The sequence below is a fragment of the Melanerpes formicivorus genome, unplaced genomic scaffold (assembly GCF_026170545.1).
Source record: "Melanerpes formicivorus ecotype bairdi unplaced genomic scaffold, bMelFor1.0.p_v2 SCAF_586, whole genome shotgun sequence".
In the NCBI taxonomy this organism is placed as follows: Eukaryota; Metazoa; Chordata; class Aves; order Piciformes; family Picidae; genus Melanerpes; species Melanerpes formicivorus.
In genome coordinates, this window is record NW_027142938.1 from 1 (window position 1) to 13308 (window position 13308).

The following is a 13308-nucleotide window of genomic DNA, read 5'->3' on the forward strand; positions in this document are numbered from 1 at the left end:
TGGGAAGGAGGTTGTGAAGGAGGTTCGGGATGGAAGCTGGGGAGGGAGGTTGGGGATGGGGTTTGGGGATGGGGATTGGGGATGGGGGGTGGGGAAGGGGCAGGCAAGAGGAGGTCCTTGCTGTCCTTCCTGGGCAGGTCCTGGTGGAGGCTGGGGCCTCTTTTGACGTCTGGGCCTTCCCTTCAGCCTCCGTCCTGCTGCTGACCTCCACCACGCCTTGGAGCAGCCCTGGAGCCTCCCCTGTGGCCTCCCCCAGGGCCAGCAACTCTCTGGGGACCTCCACAGCACCTCCCAGCACCTCCAGCACCAAAGCCTCCCCCAGAGGAGTCTTCTCCATGGGAGGCAGCTCCAAGGAGACCATGGAGGAGGCCATGGAGCAGGCCATGCGGGAGGCCAAGGAGGAGCACTCCGCAGCCTCCAGCATCTCCACAACCTCCAGCATCTCCACAGCCTCCAGCGCCTCCACAGCCTCCAGCGTCTCCACAGCCTCCAATGTCTCCACAGCCTCCAGTGTCTCCACAACCTCCAGCATCTCCACAGCCTCCAACGTCTCCACAGCCTCCACCAGCACCAGGGATGTCACCTCCATACCTTCCAGCACCTCCTTGGAGACCTCCACAGCTCCCAGCACCTTCATAGTGGGAACCTTCTCAGCCTCCACCATGTCCACAGAGGTCACCACCACCATGGAGGTCACCTCCATACCTTCCACCACCATGGATGAGACCTCCACAGCCTCCACCAGCACCAGGGATGTCACCTCCATACCTTCCAGCACCTCCTTGGAGACCTCCACAGCTCCCAGCACCTTCGCAAATGAGACCTTCTCAGCCTCCACCACCTCTCCAGAGGTCACCAGCACCATGGAGGTCACCTCCATACCTTCCAGCACCTCCTTGGATGAGTTCTCCACAGCTCCCAGCACCTCCACAGAGGGAACCTCAGCCTCCACCATGTCCACAGAGGCCACCACCACCATGGAGGTCACCTCCATACCTTCCACCACCATGGATGAGGCCTCCACAGCCTCCATGGAGGTCACCTCCATACCTTCCACCTCCTTGGATGAGACGTCCTCAGCTCCAGGCTCTTCCACAGAGGTCACCAACACCATGGAGGTCACCTCTGTACCTTCCACCAGCTCCATGGAGGAGACCTCCACAGCTCCAACCAGCTCCACAGAGGTCACCAAGACCATGGAGGTCACCTCTGTATCTTCCACCAGCTCCATGGAGGAGACCTCCACAGCTCCTACCAGCTCCACAGAGGTCACCAAGACCATGGAGGTCACCTCTGTATCTTCCACCAGCTCCATGGAGGAGACCTCCACAGCTCCTACCAGCTCCACAGAGGTCACCAAGACCATGGAGGTCACCTCTGTATCTTCCACCAGCTCCATGGAGGAGACCTCCACAGCTCCTACCAGCTCCACAGAGGTCACCAAGACCATGGAGGTCACCTCTGTATCTTCCACCAGCTCCATGGAGGAGACCTCCACAGCTCCAACCAGCTCCACAGAGGTCACCAGCAGCATGGAGGTCACCTCCATACCATCCACCTCCATGGATGAGACCTCCACAGCTCCAACCAGCTCCATGGAGGTCACCAGCACAGCTCCAGGCTCCTCCACAGAGGTCACCAACACCATGGAGGTCACTTCCATGCCTTCCAAAAGCTCCACGGAGGAGACCTTCTCAGCCTCCACCATCTCTCCAGAGGTCACCTCCATACCTTCCACCAGCTCCATGGAGGAGACCTCCACAGCTCCAGGCATCACCACAGAGGTCACCAAGACCATGGAGGTCACCTCCATACCTTCCAGCATCTCTTTGGATGAGACCTCCACAGCTCCCAGCACCTTCACAGGGGAGACCTTCTCAGCCCCCACCAGCACCATGGAGGTCACCACCATGTCTTCCACCAGCTCCATGGAGGAGACCTCCACAGCTCCAACCAGCCCCACAGAGGTCACCTCCATACCTTCCAGCACCTTGGATGAGGCCTCCACAGCCTCCACCAGCACCAGGGATGTCACCTCCATACCTTCCAGCACCTCCTTGGAGACCTCCACAACTCCCAGCACCTTCACAAATGAGACCTTCTCAGCCTCCACCACCTCTCCAGAGGTCACCAGCACCATGGAGGTCAACTCCATACCTTCCAGCACTTCCTTGGATGAGTTCTCCACAGCTCCCAGCACCTTCACAGTGGGAACCTTCTCAGCCTCCACTATGTCCACAGAGGTCACCACCACCATGGAGGTCACCTCCATACCTTCCACCACCATGGATGAGGCCTCCACAGCCTCCACCAGCACCATGGAGGTCACCTCCATACCTTCCACCACCATGGATGAGGCCTCCACAGCCTCCACGGAGGTCACCTCCATACCTTCCACCACCTCCATGGATGAGACCTCCACAGCTCCAACCAGCTCCATGGAGGTCACCAGCACAGCTCCAGGCCCCTCCACAGAGGTCACCAGCACCATGGAGGTCACCTCTGTACCTTCCACCAGCTCCATGGAGGAGACCTCCACAGCTCCAACCAGCTCCACAGTGGTCACCAGCACCATGGAGGTCACCAGCAGCATGGAGGTCACCTCCATACCATCCACCTCCATGGATGAGACCTCCACAGCTCCAGCCAGCTCCATGGAGGTCACCTGCACAGCTCCAGGCTCCTCCACAGAGGTCACCAACACCATGGAGGTCACTTCCATGCCTTCCACCAGCTCCACAGAGGAGACCTTCTCAGCCTCCACCATCTCTCCAGAGGTCACCTCCATACCTTCCACCAGCTCCATGGAGGAGACCTCCCCAGCTCCAGGCATCACCACAGAGGTCACCAGCACCATGGAGGTCACCAGCAGCATGGAGGTCACCTCCATACCTTCCACCACCTCCATGGATGAGACCTCCACAGCTCCAACCAGCTCCATGGAGGTCACCAGCACAGCTCCAGGCTCTTCCACAGAGGTCACCAACACCATGGAGGTCATCTCTGTACCTTCCACCAGCTCCATGGAGGAGACCTCCACAGCTCCAACCAGCTCCACAGAGGTCACCTCCATACCATCCAGCACCTTGGATGAGGCCTCCACAGCCTCCATGGAAGTCACCTCCATACCTTCCACCAGCTCCATGGATGAGACCTCCACAGCTCCAACCAGCTCCACAGAGGTCACCAGCACCATGGAGGTCACCAACACCATGGAGGTCACTTCCATGCCTTCCACCAGCTCTACGGAGGAGACCTTCTCAGCCTCCACCATCTCTCCAGAGGTCACCTCCATACCTTCCACCAGCTCCATGGAGGAGACCTCCCCAGCTCCAGGCATCACCACAGAGGTCACCAGCACCATGGAGGTCACCAGCAGCATGGAGGTCACCTCCATACCTTCCACCACCTCCATGGATGAGACCTCCACAGCTCCAACCAGCTCCATGGAGGTCACCAGCACAGCTCCAGGCTCTTCCACAGAGGTCACCAACACCATGGAGGTCACTTCCATGCCTTCCACCAGCTCCATGGAGGAGACCTCCACAGCTCCAACCAGCTCCACAGAGGTCACCAGCACCATGGAGGTCACCTCCATACCTTCCACCACCATGGATGAGGCCTCCACAGCCTCCATGGAGGTCACCTCCATACCTTCCACCACCTCCATGGATGAGACCTCCACAGCTCCAACCAGCTCCATGGAGGTCACCAGCACAGCTCCAGGCCCCTCCACAGAGGTCACCAACACCATGGAGGTCACTTCCATGCCTTCCACCAGCTCCATGGAGGAGACCTCCACAGCTCCAACCAGCTCCACAGAGGTCACCAGCACCATGGAGGTCACCTCCATACCTTCCACCACCATGGATGAGGCCTCCACAGCCTCCATGGAGGTCACCTCCATACCTTCCACCACCTCCATGGATGAGACCTCCACAGCTCCAACCAGCTCCATGGAGGTCACCAGCACAGCTCCAGGCCCCTCCACAGAGGTCACCAACACCATGGAGGTCACTTCCATGCCTTCCACCAGCTCCATGGAGGAGACCTCCACAGCTCCAACCAGCTCCACAGAGGTCACCAGCACCATGGAGGTCACCAGCACCATGGAGGTCACCTCCATACCATCCACCTCCATGGATGAGACCTCCACAGCTCCAACCAGCTCCATGGAGGTCACCAGCACAGCTCCAGGCTCCTCCACAGAGGTCACCAACACCATGGAGGTCACTTCCATGCCTTCCACCAGCTCTACGGAGGAGACCTTCTCAGCCTCCACCACCTCTCCAGAGGTCACCAGCACCATGGAGGTCACCTCCATACCTTCCAGCACTTCCTTGGATGAGTTCTCCACAGCTCCCAGCACCTTCACAGTGGGAACCTTCTCAGCCTCCACTATGTCTACAGAGGTCACCACCACCATGGAGGTCACCTCCATACCTTCCACCACCATGGATGAGGCCTCCACAGCCTCCATGGAGGTCACCTCCATACCTTCCACCACCTCCATGGATGAGACCTCCACAGCTCCAACCAGCTCCATGGAGGTCACCAGCACAGCTCCAGGCCCCTCCACAGAGGTCACCAACACCATGGAGGTCACCTCTGTACCTTCCACCAGCTCCATGGAGGAGACCTCCACAGCTCCAACCAGCTCCACAGAGGTCACCAGCACCATGGAGGTCACCTCCATACCTTCCACCACCATGGATGAGGCCTCCACAGCCTCCACGGAGGTCGCCTCCATACCTTCCACCACCTCCATGGATGAGACCTCCACAGCTCCAACCAGCTCCATGGAGGCCACCAGCACAGCTCCAGGCTCCTCCACAGAGGTCACCAACACCATGGAGGTCACTTCCATGCCTTCCACCAGCTCCATGGAGGAGACCTCCACAGCTCCAACCAGCTCCACAGAGGTCACCAGCACCATGGAGGTCACCAGCACCATGGAGGTCACCTCCATACCATCCACCTCCATGGATGAGACCTCCACAGCTCCAACCAGCTCCATGGAGGTCACCAGCACAGCTCCAGGCTCCTCCACAGAGGTCACCAACACCATGGAGGTCACTTCCATGCCTTCCACCAGCTCTACGGAGGAGACCTTCTCAGCCTCCACCATCTCTCCAGAGGTCACCTCCATACCTTCCACCAGCTCCATGGAGGAGACCTCCACAGCTCCAGGCATCACCACAGAGGTCACCAAGACCATGGAGGTCACCTCCATAACTTCCAGCATCTCTTTGGATGAGACTTCCACAGCTCCCAGCACCTTCACAGGGGAGACCTTCTCAGCCCCCACCAGCACCACCATGGAGGTCACCACCATGTCTTCCACCAGCTCCATGGAGGAGACCTCCACAGCTCCAACCAGGTCCACAGAGGTCACCTCCATACCTTCCAGCACCTTGGATGAGGCCTCCACAGCCTCCACCAGCTCCATGGAGGTCACCTCCATACCTTCCAGCACTTCCTTGGATGAGTTCTCCACAGCTCCCAGCACCTTCACAGTGGGAACCTTCTCAGCCTCCACTATGCCCACAGAGGTCACCACCACCATGGAGGTCACCTCCATACCTTCCACCACCATGGATGAGGCCTCCACAGCCTCCACCAGCACCATGGAGGTCACCTCCATACCTTCCACCACCATGGATGAGGCCTCCACAGCCTCCACCAGCACCATGGAGGTCACCTCCATACCTTCCACCACCATGGATGAGGCCTCCACAGCCTCCATGGAGGTCACCTCCATACCTTCCACCACCTCCATGGATGAGACCTCCACAGCTCCAACCAGCTCCATGGAGGTCACCAGCACAGCTCCAGGCCCCTCCACAGAGGTCACCAACACCATGGAGGTCACCTCTGTACCTTCCACCAGCTCCATGGAGGAGACCTCCACAGCTCCAACCAGCTCCACAGAGGTCACCACCACCATGGAGGTCACCTCCATACCTTCCACCACCATGGATGAGGCCTCCACAGCCTCCACCAGCTCCATGGAGGTCACCTCCATACCTTCCAGCACCTCCTTGGATGAGTTCTCCACAGCTCCCAGCACCTTCACAGAGGGAAACTTCTCAGCCTCCACCATGTCCACAGAGGTCACCACCACCATGGAGGTCACCTCCATACCTTCCACCTCCTTGGATGAGACGTCCTCAGCTCCAGGCTCTTCCACAGAGGTCACCAACACCATGGAGGTCACCTCTGTACCTTCCACCAGCTCCATGGAGGAGACCTCCACAGCTCCAACCAGCTCCATGGAGGTCACCAGCACAGCTCCAGGCTCCTCCACAGAGGTCACCAACACCATGGAGGTCACTTCCATGCCTTCCACCAGCTCCAAGGAGGAGACCTCCACAGCTCCAGGTATCACCACAGAGGTCACCAAGACCATGGAGGTCACCAGCTCCATGCAAGTCACCTCCATACCTTCCAGCACCTTGGATGAGGCCTCCACAGCCTCCACCAGCACCAGGGATGTCACCTCCATACCTTCCAGCACCTCCTTGGAGACCTCCACAACTCCCAGCACCCTCACAAATGAGACCTTCTCAGCCTCCACCACCTCTCCAGAGGTCACCACCACCATGGAAGTCACCTCCATACCTTCCACCACCATGGATGAGGCCTCCACAGCCTCCATGGAGGTCACCTCCATACCTTCCACCACCATGGATGAGGCCTCCACAGCCTCCATGGAGGTCACCTCCATACCTTCCACCACCTCCATGGATGAGACCTCCACAGCTCCAACCAGCTCCATGGAGGCCACCAGCACAGCTCCAGGCTCCTCCACAGAGGTCACCAATACCATGGAGGTCACTTCCATGCCTTCCAGCAGCTCCACGGAGGAGACCTTCTCAGCCTCCACCATCTCTCCAGAGGTCACTTCCATACCTTCCACCAGCTCCATGGAGGAGACCTCCACAGCTCCAGGCATCACCACAGAGGTCACCAAGACCATGGAGGTCACCTCTGTACCTTCCACCAGCTCCATGGAGGAGACCTCCACAGCTCCAACCAGCTCCACAGAGGTCACCAGCACCATGGAGGTCACCAGCAGCATGGAGGTCACCTCCATACCTTCCACCACCTCCATGGATGAGACCTCCACAGCTCCAACCAGCTCCATGGAGGTCACCAGCACAGCTCCAGGCTCCTCCACAGAGGTCACCACCACCATGGAGGTCACCTCCATACCTTCCAGCACCTCCTTGGATGAGTTCTTCACAGCTCCCAGCACCTTCACAGAGGGAAACTTCTCAGCCTCCACCATGTCCACAGAGGTCACCACCACCATGGAGGTCACCTCCATACCTTCCACCTCCTTGGATGAGACCTCCTCAGCTCCAGGCTCCTCCACAGTGGTCACCAACACCATGGAGGTCACCTCTGTACCTTCCACCAGCTCCATGGAGGAGACCTCCACAGCTCCAACCAGCTCCACAGAGGTCACCAGCACCATGGAGGTCACCTCCATACCTTCCACCACCATGGATGAGGCCTCCACAGCCTCCACGGAGGTCACCTCCATACCTTCCACCACCTCCATGGATGAGACCTCCACAGCTCCAACCAGCTCCACAGAGGTCACCTCCATACCATCCAGCACCTTGGATGAGGCCTCCACAGCCTCCATGGAAGTCACCTCCATATCTTCCACCACCTCCATGGATGAGACCTCCACAGCTCCAACCAGCTCCATGGAGGTCACCAGCACAGCTCCAGGCTCCACCACAGAGGTCACCAACACCATGGAGGTCACTTCCATGCCTTCCAGCAGCTCCACGGAGGAGACCTTCTCAGCCTCCACCATCTCTCCAGAGGTCACCTCCATACCTTCCACCAGCTCCATGGAGGAGACCTCCACAGCTCCAACCAGCTCCACAGAGGTCACCAGCACCATGGAGGTCACCAGCACCATGGAGGTCACCTCTGTACCTTCCACCAGCTCCATGGAGGAGACCTCCACAGCTCCAACCAGCTCCATGGAGGTCACCAGCACAGCTCCAGGCTCCTCCACAGAGGTCACCAACACCATGGAGGTCACTTCCATGCCTTCCACCAGCTCCACGGAGGAGACCTTCTCAGCCTCCACCATCTCTCCAGAGGTCACCTCCATACCTTCCACCAGCTCCATGGAGGAGACATCCACAGCTCCAACCAGCCCCACAGAGGTCACCTCCATACCATCCAGCACCTTGGATGAGGCCTCCACAGCCTCCACCAGCTCCATGGAGGTCACCTCCATGCCTTCCAGCACCTCCTTGGATGAGACCTCCACAGCTCTCAGCACCTTCACAGAGGAGACCTTCCCAGCCTCCAGCATCTCCACAGACGTCACCAACACCATGGAGGTCACCTCTGTACCTTCCACCAGCTCCATGGAGGAGACCTCCACAGCTCCAACCAGCTCCATGGAGGCCACCAGCACAGCTCCAGGCTCCTCCACAGAGGTCACCAACACCATGGAGGTCACTTCCATGCCTTCCACCAGCTCCATGGAGGAGACCTCCACAGCTCCAGGCATCACCACAGAGGTCACCAAGATCATGGAGGTCACCAGCTCCATGGACGTCACCTCCATACCTTCCAGCATCTCTTTGGATGAGACCTCCACAGCTCCCAGCACCTTCTCAGGGGAGACCTTCCCAGCCCCCACCACCACCACCATGGAGGTCACCACCATGTCTTCCACCAGCTCCATGGAGGAGACCTCCACAGCTCCAACCAGGTCCACAGAGGTCACCTCCATACCTTCCAGCACCTTGGATGAGGCCTCCACAGCCTCCACCAGCTCCATGGAGGTCACCTCCATACCTTCCAGCACCTCCTTGGATGAGTTCTCCACAGCTCCCAGCACCTTCACAGTGGGAACCTTCTCAGCCTCCACTATGCCCACAGAGGTCACCACCACCATGGAGGTCACCTCCATACCTTCCACCACCATGGATGAGGCCTCCACAGCCTCCACCAGCACCATGGAGGTCACCTCCATACCTTCCACCACCATGGATGAGGCCTCCACAGCCTCCATGGAGGTCACCTCCATACCTTCCACCACCTCCATGGATGAGACCTCCACAGCTCCAACCAGCTCCATGGAGGTCACCAGCACAGCTCCAGGCCCCTCCACAGAGGTCACCAACACCATGGAGGTCACCTCTGTACCTTCCACCAGCTCCATGGAGGAGACCTCCACAGCTCCAACCAGCTCCACAGAGGTCACCACCACCATGGAGGTCACCTCCATACCTTCCACCACCATGGATGAGGCCTCCACAGCCTCCACCAGCTCCATGGAGGTCACCTCCATACCTTCCAGCACCTCCTTGGATGAGTTCTCCACAGCTCCCAGCACCTTCACAGAGGGAAACTTCTCAGCCTCCACCATGTCCACAGAGGTCACCACCACCATGGAGGTCACCTCCATACCTTCCACCTCCTTGGATGAGACGTCCTCAGCTCCAGGCTCTTCCACAGAGGTCACCAACACCATGGAGGTCACCTCTGTACCTTCCACCAGCTCCATGGAGGAGACCTCCACAGCTCCAACCAGCTCCATGGAGGTCACCAGCACAGCTCCCGGCTCCTCCACAGAGGTCACCAACACCATGGAGGTCACTTCCATGCCTTCCACCAGCTCCAAGGAGGAGACCTCCACAGCTCCAGGTATCACCACAGAGGTCACCAAGACCATGGAGGTCACCAGCTCCATGCAAGTCACCTCCATACCTTCCAGCACCATGGATGAGGCCTCCACAGCCTCCATGGAGGTCAGCTCCATACCTTCCACCTCCCTGGATGAGAGGTCCTCAGCTCCAGGCTCTTCCACAGAGGTCACCAACACCATGGAGGTCACCTCTCTACCTTCCACCAGCTCCATGGAGGAGACCTCCACAGCTCCAACCAGCTCCATGGAGGTCACCAGCACAGCTCCAGGCCCCTCCACAGAGGTCACCAACACCATGGAGATCACCACCACCATGGAGGTCACCTCTGTACCTTCCACCAGCTCGATGGAGGAGACCTCCACAGCTCCTACCAGCTCCACAGAGGTCACCTCCATACCTTCCAGCACCTTGGATGAGGCCTCCACAGCCTCCACCAGCTCCATGGAGGTCACCTCCATACCTTCCACCTCCTTGGATGAGGCTTCCACAGCTCCCAGCACCTTCACAGAGGAGACCTTCTCAGCCCCCACCACCACCATGGAGGTCACCCCCACAGCTCCCAGCACCTCCATGGAGGAGATCTCCACATCTCCAACCAGCTCCATGGAGGTCACCAGCACTGTGGAGGAGATCTTCACAGCCTCCAGCATCTACACAGAGGTCACCAGCACCATGGAGGTCACCTCCATACCATCCAGCACCTTGGATGAGGCCACCACAGCCTCCACCAGCTCCATGGAGGTCACCTCCATACCTTCCAGCACCTTCTTGGATGAGACCTCCACAGCTCCCAGCACCTTCACAGAGGAGACCTTCCCAGCCTCCAGCATCTCCACAGAGGTCACCAGCACCATGGAGGTCACCTCCATACCTTCCACCACCATGGATGAGGCCTCCTCCAGCTCCATGGAGGTCACCTCCATACCTTCCACCTCCTTGGATGAGACCTTCTCAGCTCCAGGCTCCTCCACAGGGGTCACCAACACCATGGAGGTCACCTCTGTACCTTCCACCAGCTCCATGGAGGAGACCTCCACAGCTCCAACCAGCTCCACAGAGGTCACCTCCATACCATCCAGCACCTTGGATGAGGCCTCCACAGCCTCCACCAGCTCCATGGAGGTCACCTCCATACCTTCCAGCACCTCCTTGGATGAGACCTCCACTGCTCCCAGCACCTTCACAGAGGAGACCTTCCCAGCCTCCACCATGTCCACAGAGGTCACCAGCACCATGGAGGTCACCTCCATACCTTCCACCACCATGGATGAGGCCTCCACAGCCTCCACCAGCACCATGGAGGTCACCTCCATACCTTCCAGCACCTCCTTGGATGAGACCTCCACAGCTCCCAGCACCTTCACAGAGGAGACCTTCCCAGCCTCCACCATGTCCACAGAGGTCACCAGCACCATGGAGGTCACCTCCATACCTTCCACCAGCTCCATGGAGGTCACCACCATACCTTCCACCACCTTGGATGAGGCTTCCACAGCTCCCAGCACCTTCACAGAGGAAACCTTCTCAGCCTCCACCAGCTCCATGGAGGTCACCTCCATACCTTCCAGCACCTCCTTGGATGAGACCTCCACAGCTCCCAGCACCTTCACAGAGGAGACCTTCCCAGCCTCCACCACCACCATGGAGGTCACCACCATGTCTTCCACCAGCTTCATGGAGGAGACCTCCACAGCTCCAGGCATCACCACAGAGGTCACCTCCATACCATCCAGCACCTCGGATGAGGCCTCCACAGCCTCCACCAGCACCATGGAGGTCACCTCCATACCTTCCAGCACCTCCTTGGATGAGACCTCCACTGCTCCCAGCACCTTCACAGAGGAGACCTACCCAGCCTCCACCATGTCCACAGAGGTCACCAGCACCATGGAGGTCACCTCCATACCTTCCAGCACCTCCTTGGATGAGACCTCCACAGCTCCCAGCACCTTCACAGAGGAGACCTTCCCAGCCTCCACCACCACCATGGAGGTCACCACCATGTCTTCCACCAGCTCCATGGAGGAGACCTCCACAGCTCCAACCAGCTCCACAGAGGTCACCTCCATACCATCCAGCACCTTGGCTGAGGCCTCCACAGCCTCCACCAGCTCCATAGAGGTCACCTCCATACCTTCCACCTCCTTGGATGAGACCTCCACTGCTCCCAGCACCTTCACAGAGGAAACATTCTCAGCCTCCACCAGCTCCATGGAGGTCACCTCCATAACTTCCAGCACCTCCTTGGATGAGACCTCCACAGCTCCCAGCACCTTCACAGAGGAGACCTTCCCAGCCTCCACCATATCGACAGAGGTCACCACCACCATGGAGGTCACCTCCATACCTTCCACCAGCTCCATGGAGGTCACCTCCATACCTTCCACCTCCTTGTATGAGACCTCCACTGCTCCTAGCACCTTCACAGAGGAGACCTTCCCAGCCTCCACCACCACCATGGAGGTCACCACCATGTCTTCCACCAGTTTCATGGAGGAGACCTCCACAGCTCCAACCAGCCCCACAGAGGTCACCTCCATACCATCCAGCACCTTGGATGAGGCCTCCACAGCCTCCACCAGCACCATGGAGGTCACCTCCATACCTTCCAGCACCTCCTTGGATGAGACCTCCACAGCTCCCAGCACCTTCACAGAGGAGACCTCCACAGCCTCCACCATGTCCACAGAGGCCACCAGCTCCATGGGGGTCACCTCCATACCATCCAGCACCTTGGATGAGGCCTCCACAGCCTCCACCAGCTCCATGGAGGTCACCTCCATACCTTCCAGCACCTCTTTGGATGATACCTCCACAGCTCCCAGCACCTTCACAGAGGAGACCTTCCCAGCCTCCACCATGTCCACAGAGGTCACCAGCACCATGGAGGTCACCTCCATACCTTCCACCACCATGGATGAGACCTTCTCAGCTCCAGGCTCCTCCACAGGGGTCACCAACACCATGGAGGTCACCTCTGTACCTTCCACCAGCTCCATGGAGGAGACCTCCACAGCTCCAACCAGCTCCACAGAGGTCACCTCCATACCATCCAGCACCTTGGATGAGGCCTCCACAGCCTCCACCAGCTCCATGGAGGTCACCTCCATACCTTCCAGCACCTCCTTGGATGAGACCTCCACTGCTCCCAGCACCTTCACAGAGGAAACCTTCTCAGCCTCCACCAGCACCATGGAGGTCACCCCCACAGCTCCCAGCACCTCCATGGAGGAGACCTCCACAGCTCCAACCAGCTCCACAGAGGTCACCAGCACCATGGAGGTCACCTCCATGCCTTCCAGCACCTCCTTGGATGGGACCTCCACAGCTCCCAGCACCTTCACAGAGGAAACCTTCTCAGCCTCCACCATGTCCACAGACGTCACCAGCTCCATGGAGGTCACCTCCATACCTTCCACCACCTCCATGGATGAGACATCCACAGCTCCAACCAGTTCCGTGGAGGTCACCAGCACAGCTCCAGGCCCCTCCACAGATATCACCAACACCATGGAGGTCACTTCCATGCCTTCCACCAGCTCCATGGAGGTCACCTCCATACCTTCCAGCACCTTCTTGGATGAGACCTCCACACCTCCCAGCACCTTCACAGAGGAGA

The 13308-nt window shown here is 59.0% G+C and overlaps 1 protein-coding gene across 1 annotated transcript; it reads left to right on the forward strand.

Moving 5' to 3' along the window:
* Positions 1-8264: 8264 nt before the first annotated feature.
* On the forward strand, positions 8265-10105 carry LOC137460392 (uncharacterized). Its single transcript, XM_068170764.1, has 3 exons — positions 8265-8417; positions 8583-8939; positions 10031-10105. The coding sequence occupies exons 1-3, from the start codon at positions 8265-8267 to the stop codon at positions 10103-10105; spliced, it is 585 nt and encodes a 194-aa protein (XP_068026865.1).
* The last annotated feature ends 3203 nt before the right edge of the window (positions 10106-13308 follow it).

Coding starts and splice junctions, on each gene's coding strand:
- LOC137460392 (XM_068170764.1), top strand. CDS start 8,265: ATGCCTTCCAGCACCTCCTTGGATGAGACCTCCACAGCTCTCAGCACC. Junction 8,418..8,582: donor CCATGGAGGAGACCTCCACA/GCTCCAACCAGC, acceptor GAGGTCACCAGC/TCCATGGACGTCACCTCCAT. Junction 8,940..10,030: donor AGGTCACCACCACCATGGAG/GTCACCTCCATA, acceptor ACCTTCCACCAG/CTCGATGGAGGAGACCTCCA.